Source organism: Poecilia reticulata, chromosome 20, assembly GCF_904066995.2.
Source record: "Poecilia reticulata chromosome 20, P_reticulata-male-v2, whole genome shotgun sequence".
In the NCBI taxonomy this organism is placed as follows: domain Eukaryota; kingdom Metazoa; phylum Chordata; class Actinopteri; order Cyprinodontiformes; family Poeciliidae; genus Poecilia; species Poecilia reticulata.
Genome location: NC_088849.1, coordinates 23166268 through 23191699, shown reverse-complemented (window position 1 = coordinate 23191699; position 25432 = coordinate 23166268). Strand labels below are relative to the sequence as shown.

The 25432-nt window shown below is 40.9% G+C and overlaps 2 protein-coding genes across 6 annotated transcripts in view; one reads left to right on the top strand and one right to left on the bottom strand.

Moving 5' to 3' along the window:
• Window positions 1–11462, top strand: part of cdh6 (cadherin 6) — a 250407-nt gene extending 238945 nt beyond the window's left edge. For 2 of the 4 annotated variants that reach the window (XM_008396406.3, XM_008396405.3), the window contains 4 exons: window positions 2395–2516; window positions 4509–4626; window positions 5508–5759; window positions 6820–11462. In XM_008396406.3, coding sequence (XP_008394628.1) covers window positions 2395–2516; window positions 4509–4626; window positions 5508–5759; window positions 6820–7328 — 1001 coding nt within the window. In that variant the 3' untranslated portion in view covers window positions 7329–11462. The remainder of the gene's footprint in view (window positions 1–2394; window positions 2517–4508; window positions 4627–5507; window positions 5760–6819) is intronic. The other 2 variants (XM_081601526.1, XM_081601527.1) reach the window with 2 other exon arrangements.
• Window positions 11463–12054: 592 nt separating this feature from the next.
• Window positions 12055–25432, bottom strand: part of drosha (drosha ribonuclease III) — a 138173-nt gene continuing 124795 nt past the window's right edge. For both annotated transcript variants that reach the window (XM_081601525.1, XM_008396408.3), the window contains exon 32: window positions 12055–12401. In XM_081601525.1, the coding sequence (XP_081457651.1) occupies window positions 12268–12401 (134 nt within the window). In that variant the 3' untranslated portion in view covers window positions 12055–12267. The remainder of the gene's footprint in view (window positions 12402–25432) is intronic.

The following is a 25432-nucleotide window of genomic DNA, read 5'->3' as shown; positions in this document are numbered from 1 at the left end:
TGTTTCTAGTGCAAATATCTGAAATAAGAGAAAACTCACAAACAAGGTATTGGAGCTTGTTTTAATGAATAATATCTTAATATTGGTGAACAAATACCAGCTCCAGTGACATTATTCCAGTTCTTTAATTTAAACAATCGGCCAGTGGAACTAGTATTAACCCTTTGCAGTCGAGGTCTAAATGGCCGTCCCAGTCTCTCTTCTCAGTGCGTCAGAGCTCGCTATGAAGCCATGTAGCGATAGCTAGCAAAACTACTACTAACCCTACACACACCACAAACTAACACACTTATAGTCTAAAAAACCCATCGAAACACTCTTAAAATCCACAGCATCGCTGCACCCTAGTCTCTTGACGTATCCAAATCCCCCCGCACCCCCCTGGTCTCTTTCCGCGTGTCTCCGTTCTACCTAGCAACAGACCGTCAACAGATTTTCATTGGTTGTTTCGAAATGTGGTACATTTAGACCCCACAAAATAAGGTGGAAATGATCGATCTTATTTCTGGCTTTATTTTGAAGTAAATAACCACAAAACCAATATAAAAACACCACTTTTATAAAGTTTGAAGTCAGCGCTGTCCACCAGAGTCGAAATGAAAACTCGGTATGCCGTCTGTTATTACGAAGCCTTATTAATGCGTCACATGCTTGTACGCCGCACGGCGAGCAGCAACTTAAGGAATTGTTGACTTAAAACAAGCTCCTATGTTTTGCTACAAAGTTACTTGAAAGTTAATTTTGTCTTATTTCAAGTGCACTAAGGTATTTTTACTAGAAACTAAACAAAAATACTTGGTAAAGTTTTGTATTTGGGCAGCATACAGATTCTTTCTGTTTCACTTGTTGCGGCCTTTTCCTCTGGGTCTCTAACATCCATGTTCTGACTCCTTAATTGGTGCTGATTGGAAGTGGAGGCAGCTGGTCTGATGACGTCAGATCCACCACTGAGCAGCTCCTTCTCTCCGTCTCTCCTCTTTCTTTTAAGTTGCTTCCCTTTCATTTGTTATGGTTCAAGAGCCAGACCATAACAAATCGGGGGCTGGTTCAAATTTATGTTAGTTTTGTTGAGTTAGTTAATTGGTAAACTTTGTTTGTTAATATACTGGGCAGCCAGTGAGTTCAGTTTTGGGGAAATGATTCTTTTTCTTCCTCTTTTTCTCTGGTTTGGGGTAAGTTGCTTGCTTTCATCTCATCTGATGAGATCATCCAAACCAACCTGGTTCTTTCTGAAACGGCAGTTTGGGATTTTAAATCAGAGCTTAAGATCCCAAAAAGCAACACATCATACCTGAGCTAAAGAAATTCAACAACGAAGGGAAAGAAAGTTGTAGGGACTCAGAGAACCACATTGGGTCTTACCAGGACTGGACTGTCCACCAAAATGACCCCAAGATCCAGGAAAGATCCAGGAGGCGACAGACCCTGGTAGGGTCAGAGGTCAGACCAAATGTTTCCACACGTCAAAAAAAGCATCAAGTTAGACGTGTTTGCACTTTGATTATACTTATAAAACACTGTAGAAACCTTAGAAGGTGCCTGGTAGATGAGGGCACAGATGCTGAGGTAATGATGTTTGTGTGTAGTAGAAACACACACAGGTCTCATACACACATGATTAATGAATGATTGGTAGCAGATGGCAGTTCCTGATCCATGGATGCTGCTTTTATTGCCCCACAGCCACAGAAACCAACTCCAGATTGAAACTACAAAAACAAGCAGATGCATCATGGGTAACGTAGTGTTAAATGAAGGGACTGTCTCTTCGGCATTTGAAACTGAGAGAGCGGCTTGGATTCAATTACGCTGGACGCCTGAATAAAGACCAGATTATTCAGGTGCTTTTATTTACAAATTAATGGTGTGAAGCAGCTTAAAGTCTGGACTGACGACATGTGAAACTATTTTGGTGAATTAAAACCGTTTCTGCCAAAATGAGGCCAGAGAGACTCTGGATCAACCAGGGTCTTTTGCTCCTTATAAGCAAAATCATAATCATATCTGGAATTAAAATTAGTTTGACATTTAGAATCTGTTGGGGGTTAAATTTCAAAAGTAAATAATTTTTTCTGTTTTTCAATTACAGCTGTTACTTTGAAGCTGCAGCTATAATAAGTTCATGTGTCTCATTTCCGCTTATTGTGATTGAAACGCTTCAAACTTCTGCACAGATTTCACATTTAAAGTCTTGCAGGTTAAAACGGTGGAGGCTGTTATTTGTTGTACCACAGTGTTTGTTTCTCTTTCAAACAACCCATTATTTATTTATATACACATAATTTGATTTAGATATAAGCGGTTGCCTGGAAACGCAGCCAAAGCCTCACACATGTTCAGCACCACACATAATTATCCGTGTGAAGTCACCGTGTCCACCTTTGTGTTTCCCAGACAACCCGCGACAGATAAGCCGTGTGCATGTATACATCAGAGTGCTGGACGTCAACGACAACGCTCCAACGTTTGCCACCAATTACGAGACGTTTGTGTGTGAGAACGCCAAGGCTAATCAGGTCAGTTATTACGGCGCATAAAGCCATCGCCATGGTTTCATGTGGACCTCACCGCCAGGATTAGGTGTCCAATTAGCAGACCTCAGAGAGAATTTGCAAGTCTGTCACATGTGTTTTAAAAGGACTAGATGCTTGTTCCACATCTCAGGTCCTGAAAAAAAACCCTCTCTTTTTCAAATAGAATAAAGAAATCAAAGGTAGAGTCAAAGGAATATCTATTAACTTTAGTTCTTTGAGTGTGGTGATGTGGGTTATAGCTAATGAAGCTAACAGCTACTCAAGCCAGCAGCTACAGATTACTTCCTCAAACTAAAGTGTTTTCCCACTCAGGTTTGGGAACCAAATCTGCAACATTTGTAACATTTTGTGTCAAACAAACCAAACCGTTTAAAAAGCATGTTCCCCTCCTCACCTGTGGGGGCGCTGCATCGAGAACCACTGAAGGAAACAGCATGAAAACCTCTGAAGACACTGAGCACAACTTCCTTCTTCATGAAACGTAAACAAAAGTGTTTTTTTCGTCAAGTTTTTTCTGGTTTCTCATGTTTTGTTGGTAAAACATGCTAGCGCTAGGCTAGCACGTTTGTTTTGGCTGTATTTACCCAGAAAGCCCTGCTCTATTGTCCGCTTCTGGAGCTGAACCAGAGTTGAATTTTAAATAAAACATAGTTTAGAGTTTAAAACTCAAGTTGCCTTTATTGGCCAGTTTGGACACTGGAAGGCCAAATCTAAGCCACGTCGTCCTGAAGCTGCTTGGAAAAAATAAAAAATGTCTGTAAGGATGAAACCGTCTTTAATCTGTTTTATTGTGACTCACGCATGTTGAAATGTTTGCAACACGGGAAGTCTGCAACAAAGGGAGGCTTGACGACCTGGCCTTGTAAATGTGGAGATAATGTATGAAAACACCAGTGAAGGAAGCAGGCCGGCCTGTTTGAGACCCAGTAGGATGAAGGATTGTCCTGAATGAAGGTCCGACTTGAAGCTCATGGCCTCTTTTTTAACCCCTGCTGCTAAAAACTGCATTCCAAAAACCAGAGACGAGCTCAGACTGATCAACACTTTAAAGATGGAAAACTGCAATAAAAAATAAGACGCCACCAAACTTTAAAGACAGGATTCAATGTTTTATTATTTTTCTCTTGGTAATAAATGTACACTGACTGTAAGACATGTCAGAGTTAGGAAGTATGTAGGATGCCTTAAAAAAACATCTTTAAGAGCAGATGAACATAAATACCATCGCTTCAGCTGGTTTGAGGCTTACTTGGGTTGATGACATCACAAGAGGCACCAAAGAGCTGATTGGCATTTATTTTTTGTGTGCGAGCGACTTTTTACAGATTTTAAAACATTTGAGTTATTCATTAACACCAGTACAAGTTTCCCAAGATTGGAGAGATTTTTCTTTTTACCCAGGAACGTCTGACGGTGCTGAGGCCAATGTAGATTTACACCAAAAAGTTCAGAATGTTTTCATTTCAGAAATGTTCTAGAAAAAAAAAAAAACTCTGAAATTTTTTTGAATTTGTGACAAAAAACAGTTAATAGATTGAATCTGTTGCTAAAATGATTTTAATGTTTGTGCTACAATCACCTGACTGTTTGATGGGCCAGGTTTTACTTTGGCCTCATCTACTCTAGAAACAAAGTTGACAAAAGCAACACTGGAGTCCATAAAGTACAGAAGAGCAGAGCTCAGTGCAGCAGTTTATTCTAAAGAGATAAAAATAAAGTTTTTTCTCCTGAACCGAGTCAATCAACACCCCGCCTTTGTTGGGAAAGTCCTGGATCGGTTCCTGCACATGTGCTTTTGTTTTAATGACCCCATCCTGGAAACCCACCAAGAATCCTCTGGTGTGTAATGCTGGAACGCATCCATGGAGGCTTTCTTCATACTTTCCAAGTCGAATCGTATTCATGTCGCCAACATCTGAACGCTTTTAGGGATCAGAAACGGGTCGCTAACGTCTGACGTTTCCTTCGCTGCAGAGGATACAGATCGTGAGCGCGACGGATCCAGACGAGCCGCTGGGGGGACATCGCTTCATCTTCAGTCTGGCTCCGGAGGCCGTCGGGAAGGCCAACTTCTCCGTTCGTGACAACAAAGGTCAGGTCACAACCTCTGGGTCTGAGGAGGAGGTGGAGGCCCACACCTTCGATTCAGTTCATCGACAGTTTCATGACGAGAGTCGCCTCAGAACACATTGCAAAAGAACCTTTTGTTACATTCTTGTACTTTCATTTGTGTTTCTATTTCTTCTAAAAATGGTCCAAGCACTTAAAAAATCATGTTTTCTGACATGAAGTTAATATTTTTTAGTGTCTGGAAAATGAACCGTTTAAAAAACCTCTGAAAAGTTGAATGACATCCTACAGGCACAGCGCCGTTACCTAGCAACCCCAGCTGAGCTCCAGCACATTTCTATCAGCTGGTTTTACTGCTGTACAATGGCTGCTGGAAAAGACGAGTGTTCATCCAGAAACCACTTGCTGCATTCTTGTTGGTTGTGCAGGAGGCCCCACTTCTGCTTTTCAAAGATGTTCGGTTATATAGTTGTGCATCCGTTTGCAGCCATTTTCACGTGCGAGTGTAAACGTTCAGTTGGGGGGCGTGGCCAGCAGCAGATTACTTGGATTTAAAGTGACAGGACTCCTAAAAACGGCTCGTTCTGAAAGGTCCGACGGCGTGTTATGATTATAAACTTCTAAAATTTCTGTTACGAAAGTCGAAAATGTTCCACTCTTAAGATTCAGAAACGTCCAAGATTTTTCTAGAAAATTTCTAGATTTCTTGTGAGTTTTTGACTTTTTTTGCTCTACATTGGGCCCCAACTTGCTCTCGTAGAAAGACAACAAATGTAGCAGACAAGCTAATCTGTTTAGCTAACATTAATGGCATTTCCCATGGAATCCCACCAACATCCTCTGGACTGTCAGCAGTGTGATGCTCTGCAGCAGGTTCTGAACCTGTGGGCCGTTTGTCTCCAGACAACACGGCCTGGATCCTGACCAGGAGGAACAGCTACAACAGCCTCCAGAGGAGCGTGTACCACGTCCCGGTGGTGATCACGGACGGGGAGTTCCCGGTGCAGAGCAGCACCAACACGCTCACCATCCGGGTGTGCACCTGCGACCGCGAGGGCAACATGAAGCTGTGCAACCCGGAGGCGCTGACGGCGAGGGCGGGGCTCAGCACCGGCGCCCTGGTGGCCATCTTGCTCTGCGTCGTCATCCTGCTCAGTGAGTTGATGAGGAATCCGAGCCCGGCAGGTGTTTCAGAGGCGGTTTCATATTTCACTTCTTAATTTGAAGCGTCTCCTCTGGTGGGTGGATTATTGTGTCAGGAACAACAGCTGCCGTCATAATTTAGTTTGAGCCGACTGTGACCAACGTTAATAAATAAAAAGATTAATTAAAATCCTGAGCTTCAGAAGGATGTTTAAGTCTACAGCGCAAAAGCAAAAAATCTTACCTAGAGAAATAGTTTACTGGTCTGAGAGGATCATTGAGGACGGTTTCAAAACTACGGGAACAATTTATCATGGCACCTGCTGAAAAACACTGATTTGAACCTTGACCTCAAACTGAATTATTTTCTACTCGGCTGATTCGCTGTCAAAGAAGCAGATATTACACTGCAAAAACACAAATGTAGCTTCTACTGCAAATATCTTAAATTATTCAGCACATCAGTAACTCCTTAATATTAATAATAAAGTTCTAGTTCCACTGGCTGATTATTTCACTTATGGGGAAAATGTTTTGTTGTAAGATAAATAAGTGAAACTGGAACATATTCATCAACATTAATTAACTCTTGAAGCTCAGATCTCGATGAAAAGTCAGTTTGTCTTATTTAAAGAGTATTAAGACACTTGAAACTAAACCAAAAATAACTTGTAAGTAGCTTTTCAGCAAGAAATAGGAGTTTAAGTCAATAATTCCTTCACATTGATGAAAAAATACCAGTTTCATTGGCTGATTATTTCACATTTCACCAGTGGAACTGGCACTTTCAATATTATTGACTTAAAACAAGTTTTTATATGTTGCTAAAAGTTACTTGAGTGAAAATATTTGAAGTAGAAATCCTTGGTGAGGTTGTGTTTTTACAGTGTAAGACGATGTAGACGGAATTGGGCTTTGATTGAACCCAAAGAATCCAGCTCCACATGGTTCCTTCATGTAGCTACGGTGGCCCTGAGTGGACACAATGCATGATGCAGTGGGAAACATTCCCTGTGGAGGGTCAGCGGCCTTCACAGCCACGTCTGACTTGTGGTGTGTGTTTGTGCCGCAGTGATCGTGGTTCTGTTCGCCGCCCTGAGGCGCCAGAGGAAGAAGGAGCCTCTGATCATCTCCAAGGAGGACGTCAGGGACAACGTCGTCAGCTACAACGACGAGGGCGGCGGAGAGGAGGACACGCAGGCCTTCGACATCGGCACGCTGCGCAACCCGGAGGCCATCGAGGAGAGCAAGCAGCGGCGGGACATCATCCCCGAGACCTTCTACCCGCCCGTCCGACGGCCCGTGGCGCCGCCGCCGCCGCCCAGCCGGGACAATAACGGCGACGTGAGGGACTTCATCAACCAGCGCCTGCAGGACAACGACAGCGACCCCACGGCGCCGCCGTACGACTCGCTGGCCACCTACGCCTACGAGGGCAACGGCTCGGTGGCGGAGTCGCTCAGCTCGCTGGAGTCGGCGACCACCGAGGGCGACCAGGACTACAACTACCTGAGCGAGTGGGGGCCGCGCTTCAAGAAGCTGGCGGACATGTACGGCGGCGACGACGACAGCGACTCCTAACAAGAACCCGACGCGCGGACGGAAGCGTGGCGTGAAATCCGGACTTTCAGGCGGTTTGGGCCTGTGGAGGCGCGGCCGGCGTCAACGTCGGGATCCCGCGCCGTCCAGCCGGCGGCTTTGTGTGTCCAGTCAGTGTTAGTTGCGTTTTTGCAGGGACGCAGTGAAGACTTTTTCCTTTTCTTTTTTATTTTTCTGTGTGTGTATACAGGGTCCAAACGAGGCCCGAATATATCAACGGATTTTATTTGGTGGTTTTTAATTTTTTCCCGAAGCTGCCTGAGACTTCCGGACTCGACAAGCAGCTTGGCGACCAGCGGATACGCCGACGTGTTTTTCAGTGTTCTGGGACTAAAACATGCTGCATATTGTGATTCTATCTTAGCTTGTGTACGTACGGTAATATGACAGTCTGCTGTACAGTTTCCTTTTCTAGGGATTTTTTCTCTCCCCACTAATTCAGTCTGAGATCAATTCACCTCAGAGATACGGGAGGCAGTAGCTGCGTTTCCATTCATCGTACAGATTGTGCAAATTGTGACTATGGAAATAAATTTACCACTTTCTAAAAAAAAGAGATGGTTTCCAGTTGCTGTGCAGAAAAACTCCAACCACTAGATGGCAGTGAAGTGCTTCTAACACGACCCATGGTTTGCGTACAATGTGCAACAACAGGCATTGATGAAATAAACAGTCCAGGTCTTTTTGGTGGTTTGTTGTTAGATGATTCAAATTGTTTTATATATTTCACGACACAGCAATAGAAACGCTTTTCTTGCAACCAATGATTCATGTGATCAACAACCGGATGTTACTACTGGCAGAAACGACACAGAAAACAGGAAGTAGGAGATTAATGGTGCTGTGTGTTTTTAACGCTTTTCTTAATGGAAACACCACATTTGTGATGGAAACGCAGCTTCTGTCTGCTACACACCCATATAAAGTTAAATGTAAACAGTTTTGAGGTTTTCGTTGTGAGGTGATGGATTATTTCCTCCCAGTAGAGGAACGTTGAAGAACTACCTACACAGATTATTTTAGTTTTAATCTGATCCAATAAGGAAAATGCTGGTCTTGTTAAAACTTCTCGCTGCCTTCACCAGAAATAAAAGACGTTCTGAATCACTTCCCTTTTCATCTTGGTAGAAAGTTTTGGTTATACACAATTAATTGACTGAAAGAGTTACAGCACCATCAACCAGTGACTATTTTCCACCATCTTGATTTGTAAAAATTTAAATCCAGGCATTTTCTTTTAGCTAATTTCTATCATTTTATCCTTCCACTAAACTTTCTGTTAACCTGGCAATGTTTTGTGGCCGTTCTTTTGGTGTATACGCAGATTGAACATTTTAACATGAATAAAGTCTCTCTGGCCTCCAGAACGTCCAAATCAAATACTGGAATTGACATTTTGTACTGAGAAGCAGCAGTCGTGCAACAGAAATGTGCCAAAAAGCAAAGCGGACCAGTATTTTCCTTCCTCGCGCCTCATTACATGCACTGTACCTCGCTGTGGAGCCGGAGCAAACGCTCGGCTTTACCCAGCTGATTTCCTGCGGGACCTCCAGCCTCCTCCATAAAGATGCTTATCGAAGGGGCACCTGACCTTTGAGCGGCGCAGAATTAGGCTTTTAAACCCAGAAGATTGTCCTCGGCTCGGAGAGAAGGTCAGCGCATCGACGAGGACACACGAGAGGTTCGCTTTAAATGTGATTTGGAAAACAAAGGCGAGCGATCCTTAAGCTGCAGTATTAACAGAATTAGTGGAAGACCTTCTGAAGACGAGTAAACAGCTCCGAGTTCGGCCCAGTGTCTGTTTCTGAGGAGAGAAACCACAGCATGCTCTGCCCTCGCTTGAACGAAAGGCCAACCGTTGAAGAGGCTGACATTTGTTAGACATTTGGAACAGAAATAACACAATGGCATAATTGCCAAAGAGCTACTTTCTTCTCCACGTCCTGAATGGTGACGGTTATTAAACATGCTGGCTGATTACAGAGGCTGGAAAACTGAGAGAGGTTACTATGAAATGTTGTTTTGTTTATTAACTTCGGTTTTCAGACTGAAGCAGTGTTGCTATGATTAGCGTTTAATCATCAGCACAGGAAGAAGTCAGAGGCTGTGTAACTGGAGCAGGAGGGTTCATCACACACGGCTAACTGCTAACCCTGGTAACCTAGCAACCAGTGGTGACCAATGACAAGGCGAGTCACAATCTAAAAGGAAATTAAAACAGTACGTGGCGGCCAGGTTTTTTTTTTCCTATAAAATTTGAATTTTACTTTAAAAACCGTTGTAGCCGATTTACCAAACTCTGAAATTTGTTAAAAATTGAGAGAATGAACAAACCAATATAAACCAATAAAGACTCACATTTCTTCAGCTAGAGATGCTATGCTAAAAGCTAGCATGGTTAGCAGCACAATCATTTTCATCCTCAGTAAAGACATTTAGAAGAAAGCTGTATGGTTCATTCTCATAAAATCTAAATGTTTGCTTCTGTCCGATTGTTCGACCATCATGTTCAGACTAAGAACCCACAGAGTTACACCCCTCTTTGCTAGACTCAAGCTAACAATGCTAACAGTTAGCATCTGCAAAGCTGTTGCTTATTGCATTTTTTATTAATGCAAATGATTAGACTCGATACCCAGAAGTTCACAAGGATTTTAACATTTGTCTACCAGCATTTTGAAGCTATTAGCTGCTTACATTTCTCACAGAAAAGCTACAATATGCTAATTCCTGCTCCCTTGAGTTTATTCTAGTCTGGTAAAAAAACAAAACTGAGCTACTACTACAGAGTTCCCAGTTATTTTTATATTTAACATATAAAAGTAGAAAGTTACATTCCCATCCAAGGACGGTAACCATCCACTTCTTTGGCTACTAGCATTTCAAATATTGGCTGCTTTAAAGAAGAAAACGTCACTGTACGTGACCACATCCCACCATCTGTTTTTAAGCTATGATCAAGTAAACCTTCCAGTAGGTTGACCATTAGCATGGAGCCACTTATAAATATGCAAGCTAATAAGCAGCAACACTTTCTTGCTGGAGATTCTGATTACAGTAATAACAGTTAGCATCATTAGCATTAATATTCAGAATTTAGTTCCAACCAACATATGCCTGATAATTATTAGCATTACTAACACGTCAAAGTTGACAAATAAAATTTAAATAGCCTAAACTAACCAATCTTCCGCTTTGGTTACTAGCATTTTGACGCTAATTAAGCTACGCACTTACGCATAACAAAAAACTTACATCTTGCTACCTGTTCCTACTGACTACCTGGCTGTTGGACAGTCCAACAAGTTCATCATTAGCATAGCAAGGCAGCTAAAAATAGCAAAAACCTAACTTGACTCAAGAATCACTGCATTAGCTTCACAATGCTAGCGCGACTAGCTGTATTAAACTTCTACATGCTAATGATTAGCATTGCAAAGCGGCTGAACTATTACACTTTGATTTCATTGTAAAGCATCTTTGAGACGGATTAAAAAGTGCTACATAAGCCTGATGTCATTTAATTTTACAAACTAGCTTCTGCTTTAGCAACTAGCATTTGCAAGCTAACTATATTAGCCAGTAACAGTCATCAGAAAACTCTTCTGAATTACTTATCAAACTTTTTGTCTAGGCTCGTAGAGTGGCTGTCTCGTTATTGTCACCACTGCGGGTTGCTCAATTCTCAGGGCTAGCTAATTATTAGCCAGACAGCTAGCTGGTATCTTCCAGCTCAATTTTGTCCGTTTAGCTGCATCAAGATCTCAAATGGATGTAAACAAAAAGGTGTTTTACTTTACCGTTTCCAATCATGTCACCATTACTGTGTTTTTCTTTTCTTTTCTTCTTTTCGGTGTGAGGCTAACGGTTGGAGACACTGAAGTCCAGATGCAGTAGATCTGTGATAGTAGATGTGCAGACGCGGTGGGCCTCGCCTCTTCTATGCTATAACTCCGTGGGTGGCAACGTGGTTGAGTTTTGTTTATGTAGAAACGATCCGAGAACTAGTGGTAGTGTGCGGGGGCCCGGCGCGACCGGCCATTCATCACTCTGCTTTGTAAACCGTGATATTTTGTACTGAATATTTATATGACATATTAAATATGTTTAAAATGAGGCCGTCTCTGCGAGGTTTTCTGTGAAACTTTAATTTGAAAAATGTGACGGCAGCTGCAGGCGAACTGTGGCGCTCTCAGGTACGTCCGGCTTATCGGCAGTGAATCTCAATATGAAGAGACTCAACTCCACCACAGATAGTCATTAACATGTCTGCCGTTGCTGAATGGCTGGATCCAGAGGCGTCTGAGCGTTAATTAAACAATCTATAATTAAGATCTGTGCGACAGCCAATTGGATCTCAAGAAGTGAGAGGGCAAAAGAAATATTTTGGTTGTAGTGGATGAGTGGCAAACGTGGAACAAAATGGACCATTTTAGCCGTTTCTGTCTCAGAATTACAGATATCAATATCTGTATCGGTCCCAATACTGAAACAAATTATAGAAAAATTATTTTACATTAGCTGTTAAACTAAAATTAAAGTTGTTTTTCCATATTTTGACCCAGCTGGTGAAGCTATTGTGTATTAAAGTGAGCTGTAATCAAATAAATTACAAAATTCATCATATCACTGTATTTTTTTTTAAAAGTTTAAGGTAAATTCTGAACTGTTTTTCTGTACCAGAGAGAAAAAAACAGATTTTCACAGCAGAATTTTAAAGCTTTATTTAAACATCTTCCACCTTATAAAAACTTGTTGTTTCTAGTCGTTAGCTTGTTCTGGTACCTCAGTGCTTCCTGCTGCTGTTTTATTTGCACCTTTCACACATAAAAAGTAGAAAACTGGACATTTGTGGCTTCCTGACTCACCCTGACTCCGTCTACCTTCGCTAGCTCTCGCCTGACTGGCTAACGCTTCTCCGTCACTTCCTGGACGCCGCGGCGGCGTCGTCCGTCTCCTTCTCCTGCCGCTCTCGCTCTCGCCGCATCTCCTTCAGCTCCTGGCGGTACTTCCGCTCGATGAAACGCTTCTGATGAGCCATTTGTGGGAAGTTATCTGGAAAAAGAGAGAGAGAAATGACAGATTACAGATTACAGTTCTTAAATGAGCCGTTTTCGGTCATTTTCTCACATTGATCCGCTTTGTTTGGTTTCAGGCTGATGGCTGGGAAACCTCACGGTTATTCGTGGTTTCCGAACTCTTAAAACATTCGTAGCGTTTCTTTGCATCTTTTTCGTTATTTTGACCGTTTCTAATTTTAAATACATTTTTGCTTGTAATTTCGGAGGCATGTCAGTAGAGTAAAAGAACAAAGTTCATTTCATTTACCTGTAAAAAGTAAAATCAGAGAAACTGAATATTTTATGTGGTCAATGAAAAGCTTGTAGTTGAGAAAATATGAATTGTTGGCAATAAAAACAAATTTAAAACGTGCAAAAATGATTGTTCTCCAGGAAAGTTGATACAAAGCCATCCATCCATCCATCCATCCATCCATCCATCCATCTTCTTGACACCCTTGTCCCTCAGTGGGGTCAGGAGGGTTGCTGGTTCCTCTCCAGCTAACGTTCCGGGCGAGAGGCGGGGTCACCTGGACAGGTCGCCAGTCTGTCGCAGGGCAACACAGAGACACACAACCATGCACACACACACTCACACCTAGGGGCAATTTGGAGAGGCCAATTAACCTGACAGTCATGTTTTTGGACTGTGGGAGGAAACCGGAGTACCTGGAGAAAACCCACCATGCACAGGGAGAACATGGAGACTCCATGCAGAAAGACTGGGAATCGAACCCAGAACCTTCTTGCTGCAAGGCAACCGCTCTACCGACTGCACCACTGTGCAGCCGATACAAAGTCATGATAAATTAAAAGAGACTCAATAATTTTAATTTGCTTGATTTATCATTTTTCTCTATTTTTTCAAAAGCTGGATGATGAAACTTCAGTCTGGAGTTTTGGTTTCAACCATCCCTTTGTTGAAAGATACATTTTGTAGTTTCTGTTGTTTTCTTTACATATTCTGGATATTTAAAACGTCTTCAAGTTCCAGTGTTTAAATGTTCATTAGAATTTAAAGCTTATTGATATTTAGGAATTTGTTTTTGAATTATTAACATTACTTTAAAATGGTCATCCAGTAAAAAGCCTGGTGGCCTGAAACAGTGACATGTTACCCCACAGTGAACTGATCCGACTGTGACTGAATCTTCAAACCCTTAAAAGATGCATTTAAACTTTTGCACAAAGCTGACGGAACGTTTCCATCTTGGCTTTCGAAAGCGGGAAGAAAAGGCTGCAGATTTGGCGTCACAAACTCGTAGTTTTCCTCAGGAAAGTACTGAAAACCCAGATCTGGGCTCCCCGCCTGCTGCCAACTTGGCCGGAGCCGTTTCCAAGTCCGATACGACACATTAAGCCTGCGAGAGCAGAACCAACAGGAAGCTCTCCTCCGGGTCAGGACGAGGAGCCGCGCTCCCTCCGCATCGCATCGCAGACTCTGAAAACTTGGACCAAAGTTTCCCCAGGCAGATTTTGTCACATGCTCCGGTTCTCATTAGGTGCAGAGAAAACGCGGGGGTGGCATTCTGGAGAGGATGTGCTAAAGGGCTAACTGCAGCAATGATAATTATCAGATGAAGAAGAGGAGAGAAAGCTCAGGAAAAAGAGACAGAAGTCACGGTCAGGCAGGTGAGGAGACTTCCACGCCGTCCTGTGAAATCATCTCTAAAATGTCACATTTTAATGAACGGGAGATTCAGGCCTGGTCTGAGCCGCTTTCTGCATTTTTCAGGGAGTTCGGTGGCTTTTCAGAAGGTCCCAATAAAGCTGGAGCTTCAGTAACATCTGAACGCCGCCTGTTCCATCTCATCATGGAGCCGAAACGTGAGCCGAATCCACATCACTGCGGATCATCATCTGAGAGGTGAAGCTGATAAATAACTCATTTTAGGTCCAGGTGGGAAGAGAGAGAGAGAGAGAGAGAGAGAGAGAGAGAGAGAGAGAGAGAGAGAGAGGGGTTTACGGCAAAAAAAAAAAAAGAACAAAAGTCCACACAGTGATGGTGAAAAGAAAGTACACCCATCTGATGGTGAGGTTTTACTTATACGAACATAATCTGCTCCTAATCGGGTTTAAATCCAACTACAACTTACTGAGCATGAAAAATAAATGTAAATGAGAAATATTCCATAAAAGGTTACCAACAAAAGTAACTCATACAAAGTTACTGCCTCGTAACTCTTTTTCCAGGATGTAAAAACTCTCCTTCCCAGGATGTAAAAACTCTCCTTCCCAGGATGTAAAAACTCTCCTTCCCAGATGTAAAAACTCTCCTTCCCAGATGTAAAAACTCTCCTTCCCAGGATGTAAAAACTCTTCTCCCGGGATGTAAAAACTCTTCTTCCCAGATGTAAAAACTCTCCTTCCCAGGATGTAAAAACTCTTCTTCCAGGATGTAAAAACTCTCCTTCCCAGATGTAAAAACTCTCCTTCCCAGGATGTAAAAACTCTTCTTCCAGGATGTAAAAACTCTTCTCCCGGGATGTAAAAACTCTTCTTCCCAGATGTAAAAACTCTCCTTCCCAGGATGTAAAAACTCTTCTTCCAGGATGTAAAAACTCTCCTTCCCAGATGTAAAAACTCTCCTTCCCAGGATGTAAAAACTCTTCTTCCAGGATGTAAAAACTCTTCTTCCGGAATGTAAAAAGAGTTACAGCTTGAGTGAATAAACTTGGGTGTTCCACAGGGCTCACTACTTGGATCCCTACTTATTTTAAAGTAATTAGTGTAAATGTTGCACTCAAAACCCTTTAGGTTTTTGGAAAAAGAGTCAACTAGTTTGGATTTTTTTTAGAAGTATCAAAGCAGAAAGGCTTTTCTTTCAGACGAGAATATATCAGCATGATCGCAGTGAGATCTCGGGTCCAAAACCAAACATTTCCAAGAAAGGCCGAGATGCAACAGGTGGTTTGGTTCGTGAAAGCAGATCCGACTTCATTGTTTGACAAAATATGTAAACTTTAACTCTTGCAAAAATATGAGCAGTGACTAAAATTCTCTTACAACTTAAATGAAAACCAAAGTTAACTCAATCTGATGCAGGAACACCTGCGGTTTTTAAAGTTTCATACGTTTTTGGAAACATTTTTCTTTTGCCTGATTTTGTTATTTTGGTCCTTAAATTACCAAAATGTTTACATTTTTGGTCTGTCTGATGATGTAATTTTTAAATATTAAGTTATTGATAATTTGATCAGTTACTCATTACTTTTTTACTCGTACTTGGAAAAACTCATTTATGGCTACTTTATACTTTTACTTGAGAAGCAGTGCTACCGTTATTTTAGTGCACCTTTTGGTTACTGTACCCACATCTGGTTCTAAACTAACTTAAGTACATTATAACTGTCCAAAGAAAAGCTAAATTGATAAACCATTTACAAAAATTCAACATAAATGACCACAACAAAGACTTTGGTTACATCAGATGCAACATCCAGGATGAAACTTTTGGAACAAATGTCGTTCAGACACACAAAGATGCTTCTTTGGGCAAAACCAAACACCTCATACCAAAATGTCAGACATGGTAGCTGGGCTACAAAACCAGCTCATCTCATAAATCATTGAGCGAACCATAAACTAAAAGTATTCCCGTTTCGAATATGAGAAAATCTGTTTCCCAGATGAAGATGGAGCCAAACCGCAGTTCTGTACGTTTGGTTGTGGGCCGAGGTTAAGTAGAAAAACAAAAGGCAGTTGCATAAATAAAAAGGCGAAACGCTCTTAAAGGTCTGGATGTTTCATCCTCCAGACTGAGGATCAGAGGGACCATGTGGGTCGATGTGAACATTTAACAGGAATTAAGCCAAACGGGCCATTTGCACATCTGCGAAGGCGCCATTAATGCTGAATGAGGTAACACAGCAACATATGCTACCAGACAGTTAGCATTATTCCTCTCATTTCTGCACATTCACACCAAAGTTCAAGGTGTGGAGAACGGCTTAAAGTGTTATTTGGGTTTATTTTTATGAGTTTTGGGGTGGAAAATGGAATCAAACTTCACAATATATTAGAAATGTAGCTAAATTTCCAATAATTTCAATGTTCATCTTAAAAAAAAATACTGAAGCCTGATCGTATAACGGCGACAAACGTTTTGTAGTAGCGTCTTTGTTTAAGGACAATGAGATTATGAAGGTTGGGAGTAAAAGGCAAGATGTTTCATTGTTTCAGTTTAATTTGTTTTTAATGTGAAACTTCAAAGTTATTTGAAATATTTCCTCTAGAAACTGATGAAAGTACCAAAACTACCAACTTCTGGAAGTAAATTCTAGCTTCAGGGTTCATAAATCTGCTCTAGAAATGAGGCACAATATGCGAGACAAGTCGGATGAGATATTTAAACTCAACCAGAATCATTCTGTTAACTTTTGTTTTGATTTTACAACAAAACACCACAGATGTCTGTTGATGCACATTTTACACAAACCATAAATTAAGTTAGAAACACTTTGCTGCCATCTAGTGATCGGAGTGATGCCCAATTGCGCATAATCGGGCGAATTCACTTTCTTTTTTCAGATTTAGAACAATAAAAGGTCCAGATGATTTATTAAAAACAGCTAAATAGTTTAGCTTAACGGTGGTTTAACAATCTGTGGCTTTTATAGAAGCAAAACCTTTATATTTTTACATAAAATGGTAATACGATAAGCTAGTTCTTCTGTACACTTTTATGCACTGAAATATTTCAAACAGAAGAGCGTTGAATGTTTTTAAAAGTAATTTCATGTTTTTTAGCTTCATATCTTGAATTGGTCTCCTTTTCCCACTTATGGTTTTTTTTGACAACTGCTCTAAACTCTTATTTATCTTTAAAAATGAAACATTAGATTTTACACATATTAAATATAAAAATACTTTCTTTCAGGTCCAAGACATTTAATTTTGAAGCAGTGGAGGAAAAAGTGTCTCTTTGAACGGAAAAGTTTGCTAGTTGTGGTTTTCCTATGGAGTTTATAAATAATTTTATACCTTTATTTAACCTAACAGAGATAAATATGGATACATTTAGCACATGCGGTGGTCTATAAATAATATATTTTGTTCACTCGAAACAAAATGAATTGTTTAGAGTGAACAAAATCAGGTAGAAAACACTCGTACTTGTTTTTGTACAGCTGCATATTTACAAAATACAGTAAACCTGATTCCTGGATAACAGTGGAAAAGATTTAAATCCAGGATTATGTTAGTTTTTAAAATAAATCTATATATATATTTAAGACAGAGAAATCAATCCCAGCCCATAATTTAGCATCAGTTCTTTAATTGTAGCGAATCTTTCCTGTCGTTGGGACGTTTTAACCCGGCGGCGGCAGAAGGAGCTGATGGACGTCAGGTGGTTTTCCACCGAGTGTTTACATTACTGTGCGCGGCCGCAGCTCGGCTCGGCGCGATGCGAGGCGGCATGCATGACGGCTGCCCACTGGTTCGTGTCGACTCGCTGAGGATCACATTTGACTGTGCAGTTTTTCCAGTCACAACTCGTGACCATGCAAACTAAGTGCAAATTAGAGCTTCAGAGCCTTTTAACAAAGCCTGAGTTTGGCTGAGAGAGAGAGAAGAAATGGGAGAGGAGGAAAGGAGGAGAGGAGGAAAGGAGGAGAGGAGGGAAGGAGGAGAGGAAGAGAGAAGGGAAGGAGGAAAGGAGGGATCTGCAACGAAACCCACGAAAAACGAAGGATGTTTGGAAACATCGTCATCATAAATCCTCCAAAAATCCTATTTGGCTATAAATCAAACACAAACCTTCATTTTACTGCATAAGTAAAAGTTTATCCCAAACGTTTGTTTTTATAATCCGAGTATTGGGACATAAATGTACTGGGATGACTGGTTATATAACTGGTTGACTTGTTTTGACGAAGCAAAACAATTAAAAGTGGAAAAAGTTACAAGAATTTTTAATGAGATTTTTATGTGATGAACAAACAAAAAGAGGTGAAATTTGTTTTTATGGATGAAATTTATGGAATATAAAAGGATGGATGAGATAAAACTGATGTTTAGACAGATGGATTATATTAGAAACATCAATTATTTGGTCCAACATATTGAAGACGTAGTTTGAAATCTGGGTGTAGTGATGAACTCAGACCTGAACCTTCAGAGCCACATGAAGACAGTTACAAAGTCGGTCTTTTATCACCTGAAGAAGATTTCCAGATTAAAGGTCTTTATCTCCATTTGCATTGATTACAGCAACCGATCTACTTAAAATAGATGCGAAACGCTGGTTAAAACTAGGAAAATATAATATATAAACAATGTAGACATTGAAAAAGAAACTATCTGACCAAGTATTTCTGTTCTAGTTTCTAGTGCAAATTATCTTAAAACACTTGAAATGACAAAACTAACTTGCAACCAACTTCTGACCAATAAGTAGGAGCTTGTTTTAGTCAATCATTATTTAATATTTACAAAAAAGTTCAAGTTCAATTGGATAAATTTACAACTGTTTTTCCATCTTATACTTGAAAATAGCACTAGATAATAGAATTACCACTTTTTGACAAAAATTAATCATATTTCTTGCTGAAAGTTTAACTTTAAGTTAGTTTTTTCAAGTATGCCAAGATTTTTGTACTAGAAACTATCAAAAACGTCATGGTAAGATTTTATGTTTTTGCAGTGTAAAGTCCTTCCACTGGCTTCTGTTGGTTTATAAACCACTGAACAGTTTAGAGATATTAAAGATCTGCTGATGACCTCTGCGGTCTTCTGGTTCTGGATCCTCAGAACCAGAACCAGACTTGGAGAAGCAGCATTCAGCTTCTATGCACCACAAATCTGGAGCAAACCTCCAGAAAACTACAAGTACTTTAAATCTAGACTAAAACCCATCTGTTTAGATGCTTTGACACAATCTAATGCTCAACAATTGGTCACTATTGTGTTTTTATTTTAACTGCTCTGCCGTTAAAGTGCAGAAACTCAAACAAACTTGACTGAAGTTACTGAGTATTTTCACCATTTTCTGCAGTCTGAACTCGCTGGAGGAAAACATCTTTAACTGATTTCCAACAAGCAGCCGTGCAGAGCTCCACTTGTCTGCAACCTGTTCATGTATTCATAACTCAAGGGCCTCCTATGGTCTATATGCAACACAGTCAAAAAGCACAATTTACATATTTTATGCATTTGACTTGTGGAGGGAAAGAAGATGAGTGTTCTTTCTGGTGCAACACTCTAATTTGTCATTACAGAAACAGAGGAAGAAAGTGCGTGATAACGGCGGCATCCCATTAAAAACGGAGAGGCTGGGAATAATAAAAACATACACGAACTCACACTGAAAGACACACAAGGAAAGCCACACACTGCAGTTAAAATATGGAAATCACCAGCATTTTTTCCAGGGAGATGACTTGAGAATAACCCACTCAGGGGTGGGTGGGGGGGGGGAAGCTTTGGCCCATTTGCATTGTTTAACATGCAGCACAGGAGCAGCAGACAGAAGAATGAGGTAGCAGCAGAAAACACCGGAACGTGTCGGCCGTTGGAGCGACCCGAGGTTCCCGGCTGTCCGAGGAAAAAGCTCCTTTGAGGAGCGTTTACTTTGCATGCTGAGCAGCTATAACTCGCTCAACCCGCCTGCAGATTTGGACCCGAATAAAAATGTTCTGTCAAACAGCAGGATGTGGAAAAAAATGTTACTTTGAGGAGTATTTTTTTTTTTTGCCCTGCTGTACTTTTTTATTGTTACACGAGTATTTCTGCTCTTACTTCTGGACTTTCTGCCCACTGAGTGGAAAACAAACATGTTTTAACCCAAAACTCACCAGACACAGAAACACAGTTTCTGTTGAAGTTTAATACGATTTTTATTGAAGGGAAAATGTCCTGTCGTCATTTATATGAACTATTCTCATTTTGGTCCTAAAAAAACCCCAAAATTTCCACTTAACTTTATACTTTGCTCCATCTGATGTAGAATATTAAAGGATTTGATCAGTACTCAGTACTTTCTACCAAACATTTGGTAGAAATGTTGAGACATTCATTTTATGGTTACTTTTACTTTGAACTTGTGATACTTTTTTTTTGACAACCCACTAATTTAAAAACAAACATGTTTTAATCAAAAATTCACCAGACTCAGAGACAGTTTCTGTTGAAGTTTAATAACTTTTTTATTGAAAGAAACTGATTTTTATTACTTACATGAATTATTGTTGTTTTGATCCTTAAAATACCAACATTTCCTCGTGACTATGTAATTTTTTTAAATTTAAATGACAATTTGATCAGCTACTCAGTACTTGAGTAACTTTATTTTGAAGTATCTCTACTCTTGAGTAAACTTTCTGGATTCTCTGCCAGGTGACTGAAGGACAAACATGTTTTAACCAAACATTCACACAACAACTTAGACGGCTACTTTTAACTTTCCTCGAGTAAAAACAAGCTGAAGTTTAGTCTCTTAAAGGAGCTCGACACTCACGGTTTGCTTTAGCATTCAGCGCGAACGGAGGCCGTGAGGCGACTCCACAACTCTGAGTCTCTCAACTCGAGCGCCGCGCATCCGTCAACAGGCCAGCAGCAGCGCGGCTGCATAATGCTGCTGATGAAGGGATTTTCCTGCCATGCCAAAGGGCAAATAAAACCCTGAAGCCAGCGAACACAGACGCTGCATACTGTTCTTTACTCTCCTCTTTATCCGCGTGACGCTTTTATCCAGAGATTAAGAGGTTTAGAGGGAACCGAGTAAAGAATGTAGTTCCCCTACAGCAACAAGCTGGATAGAGACTCTTTTCTACCAGTCAACAGATATTGTATTGTTCAAAATACAAGCAGCTGCAAGGAAGCAAAACGGAAAAAGGAGAGGCGGCGTGTTTTCAGACAATGATCTGAGGCGGCAAAGAATTTGGAAAACCAACACGAGAGGATAACAGTTGATGTTATGATACTTTTTAGAAGTTATGTTCTGATCTTGGACTCGGTTTGTGTTGCAACAAGTAAGCTACTATGAGATAGCATGCTAACTATGCTACATAGCTAGCCCATTCTTCATGCTAGCAGCTTTATATGGCCGTGTAGCTCAGATAAAAGACTTTAAAGTACATTTGTACTGTTGTATTAACCTTAAAGGCCACTCAGGTCGTCTGGTCCAGAACCAGAACCGGAGAAGCCTGGATTTTATAAAACTATCAAGTTGTGACGGTTTAATATGAGAGAGATAATCTGTGAAAAAGAAAAAAATTTGAGCTGCCAACCGAAAACAACCAATCAGAGTCAGGAGGAGGGTTTTAGTGCCGTCAATCAACCGTGTGAATGGGCTGCTAAATGTTCTAATGGTGGAGAAACAAATTACATTTAGAGGAAAACAGTTTATCCTTGACTAGCCTTAGCATTTGTGGCAGGCTATGATGTGGAGAGCAAAGGGTGGAGGGAGTGAGCACAAGAGTGATTGACAGCGCTAAGACCCTCCTCTTGGCTCTGATTGGTTGTCTTTGACTGAGTGGTGTAACGTAATGATAATTTCAATAAATACCAAAAGAAGACATTTTGGAGTAAGGAGTAGTAAGGAAGTCAAAGAGAGGCTCTTTCTCCTTTCACTATAAACTGTGTTGTTTTTCAAAACAAGCAGGTTTTCAAGGACCAAGCGAAGGGAAAACGAGTCTCAGAGCCAGATAAGCAGCAGTTCAATCAGTGAGAACTGAATGATAAATGGTGAAACCGTTTCCATTTATATTTGAAGATCAGCGTCAGAAACTGTGAACCGATGACGCCCCAGCCCACCTGGCTGCTCTCAGCTCAATTTGTTTGCACTCATGTTTCCGTACAGTGTGGGCCTTGGTTAACGTTTAATTCTGCCCTGACAGATACAGGCAGGAGACTGTCAAAACGCGAGCCATCAAAGGCGGGAACCAGCCCAAACCGCGACGCATCGGCCAGAGACGGCACCGAATATCGGCCGGCTTCGGTGTCTTTAATGAGCTCTGAGCTGTCGGAGCGAATGCAGTCGTGTCTCCTCACCTTCCTCTCCGTGGGATCCTGTCAGCCAGGAAAAGATCAGCAGCGGAAACACAGAGAAGAAGAAGTTCAATTCTTCTCAAAGTGCTCCTGATACTCGGGGAGGCTTTAAATAAAACATGGAAATGAATCCCGACACGATGCAGGGCGGCGTTTTCGATCAGAGACTTACACAAGGTAGGGCTGTTATACAGCGGGAGTAATGGTGTAGCCAGAACTGCACAGAGGGCCAATAAGACAATCAATGATGAATTACATGACACCGGGGCTAATGTCCTTGATTAGTCTTGCTATGCGAACAAATGAAGCGAGGCCCTTGACAATCACACTGGAGACAATGCGGCTCCAATAGGAGTTGATGTGTTAGGCCGTTCTGCAGCACATGAACTCAAGTCTCATTATACAAACTCATGGTCAGGAGACGCGCAAATCCTTCAAAAGCATGTTTAAATCCTGATTGTGGCCTTGCAGGCTTATATAAACAGAATCATGTTTGACTATGGAACAAAAGAAGAACATTTCCTGGTCAAAAATTATGAATCTGGACAGGATTCATGAATAATAATAATAATAATAATAATAATAAAATAGCTATTAATTTATGATTATCCTGTGCCAAAGAATATGGCCTCTTAATAAAGTAGATAAAACCAAATTCCAAATAATTTTGTTGGATTAGATTCATTAATATTAGCCTGAATGCTTGTCTTAATCAGAGGCGGACTCAAAAAAAATGTACTCAGGTAAGAGTGACACTACTTCAACATATTTTTACTCAAGTAAAAGAAATTACTCAAATAAAAAAAAGTATCAACTGAAACAAAATTAATATAGCATACTTCAAAATTTAATATGTTCAATAATATAGTTCCTAAATAAACAAAAGTCATCAGCTAACTTTGCTAGTTCATGACGTAGTTAGCATGCTACAAAATAGCATAATGATTAACAGCTGAGCTAACATCCCTGCTAGTTTAAAACTGGATAAGCAGCACAAAAAGTTAGCATGCTAATCCACAACGCAGTAAAAATGCTATTAACTAGCATGCTAACTTGCTTCACATTGGTACTGATTACATAATTACTATGCAAAAAATTAGCTTGCTAGCTCACAGCAAAGTAAGCCACAAATCAAAACTACAGACTTTAATAAGTGCTTGATATATTAATTGATCGAGTTCAGAGGCGGGTAGCACTACTTCAACATATTTCTACTAGACAGCATCATGTACTTTAAAGGCCATTTTATAGCACAATCAGGTAACTCTTCAGTCTGTATATAAAAAAACAGGAAGTTTGATGCTTTGAAATTGGGTCTCTGTCTCTTTAAGAAGCTCCTACTCTTCTTCATGATGCCGTTTCAACCGTTTTTATCAGCGTTGGACTGGGAAGCAGTTGCACCAGGTGTTTGCTAATTGCTGCTGCCGCTAGTCTGAAGGAGCCGAGAGGCAAAAGCACGTGGCGTAGCAAAAATACATATATTCCCAGAAAGTTACTCAAGTAAATGCAACTGAATAGATGTAGTTAGTTACTACCCACTTCTGGTCTGGTCAGATTTGTGTTTGACGTTTTATTTTGAAATTTTATGTATTATTTTATGGTGTCCTGAGTCACTAGAAAAAAACTCCCACTTCAACATATCGCCGCTTTTCTGAAATAATAGTTATTTTTTCCAAAAGATGATTTAAGAAAAAAAAACATACTGTATGTCATCACTTTTTAACAAATATAGTTTTCTTTTATAAGAGTGCAGCCATTTTTTAGTCGAGGCTGCAAACTGTAATTAATGCTTACTTGGCTAAACCTGGACTTATTAAAATACAAAAGCAAACAACCGCGTCCTTCAAAGCTAATGTTTTGTTACATTTCAACGCACCTTTTCAAAACAGCCTCATTTTTATATTCCAGCCACTTCACATGCATGAAAATCTACTTTTATCTCTTCTGCCAACAGTCTGCACTCAATTACAGCAGCTCACAATTTAAAGCAGGTTAGAAATCCCAAAGCTCACAAAGGGAACATCATGTGAAAAAGAGCACATCCTGCTGACAGGTGACTTGTAAATTAGCAGCCTTAAATTAGGTGAGAATACAAAGTCAAACAAAGCCCTTCAACTGGAGGCACTGCACCAAACAAGAGACAAGTGCTCCAAGAGATGATTTTAAATTAACTGACCTTTTAAAAAGGCATCGCTAATCTAGTCACATGAAACAGCAATTTATGAGGGGGGGAAGTGTTCATTTACTAGCAATGAGCATCTATCAATCTTGGTGACAGAGGAGTACACTGGGGAGAGGGAGGAAGACGGAGCAGAGTGGAGCTTTAGCTCCTGACACGCTAACACTAATGTTTCATAAAAAGCTAAAGCCTGAGCACACAAGCTGCATCAATCACAAGTGGCTGGAGGCCTCATTTAAGAGCAGAGAGAAATCAAAGTCGGACCTCTGCGCCCTCGGCGACTCGCACAGGCCAGCCACGACAAAGCCATTTGTGTTCACCTCCAGCTAATTAGTCGAGAGAAGAACAAATTGTACGTTTGATTAATGGAGCAGTCGCAGAAAGCAACTGATTCCAGTCCAAGATGTCCCTCCCAAACACAATCTGGATTCTGCACACATGCATCTGCATACATATGCAAGGAGACTACGAGGCGGCGGCGGCGCAACACGATGGAAATTGCTGGTGGATGTGTTTGTGAGCGCCGCGTAATTGTAGTTTTACTTGGCAGAGAACGAGACGTCGTAAACGCCTAAAAGCCGCCATCTATTCTCCTTAAGTGCCGGTTGATGAAAAGACAATAACAAGATGAAAAACAGCCAGGGAGGGCAGCGGCTCATCAGGGACGCATCAGACGCACTCCTTCAAATCTGAAGAGCGGGGATGAGTACATGAGAGTCCATCAGGGTGTGAAGAAACATGATCACACGGGGAAAAAAAAGGCACAACACAAACTGTGCATCACTGACAGAAACATCCTGCAGGATGATTGATGTGCTCAATGGTGCTTAGCTTCCTGGTTCTCCGTTTCTGGCTCG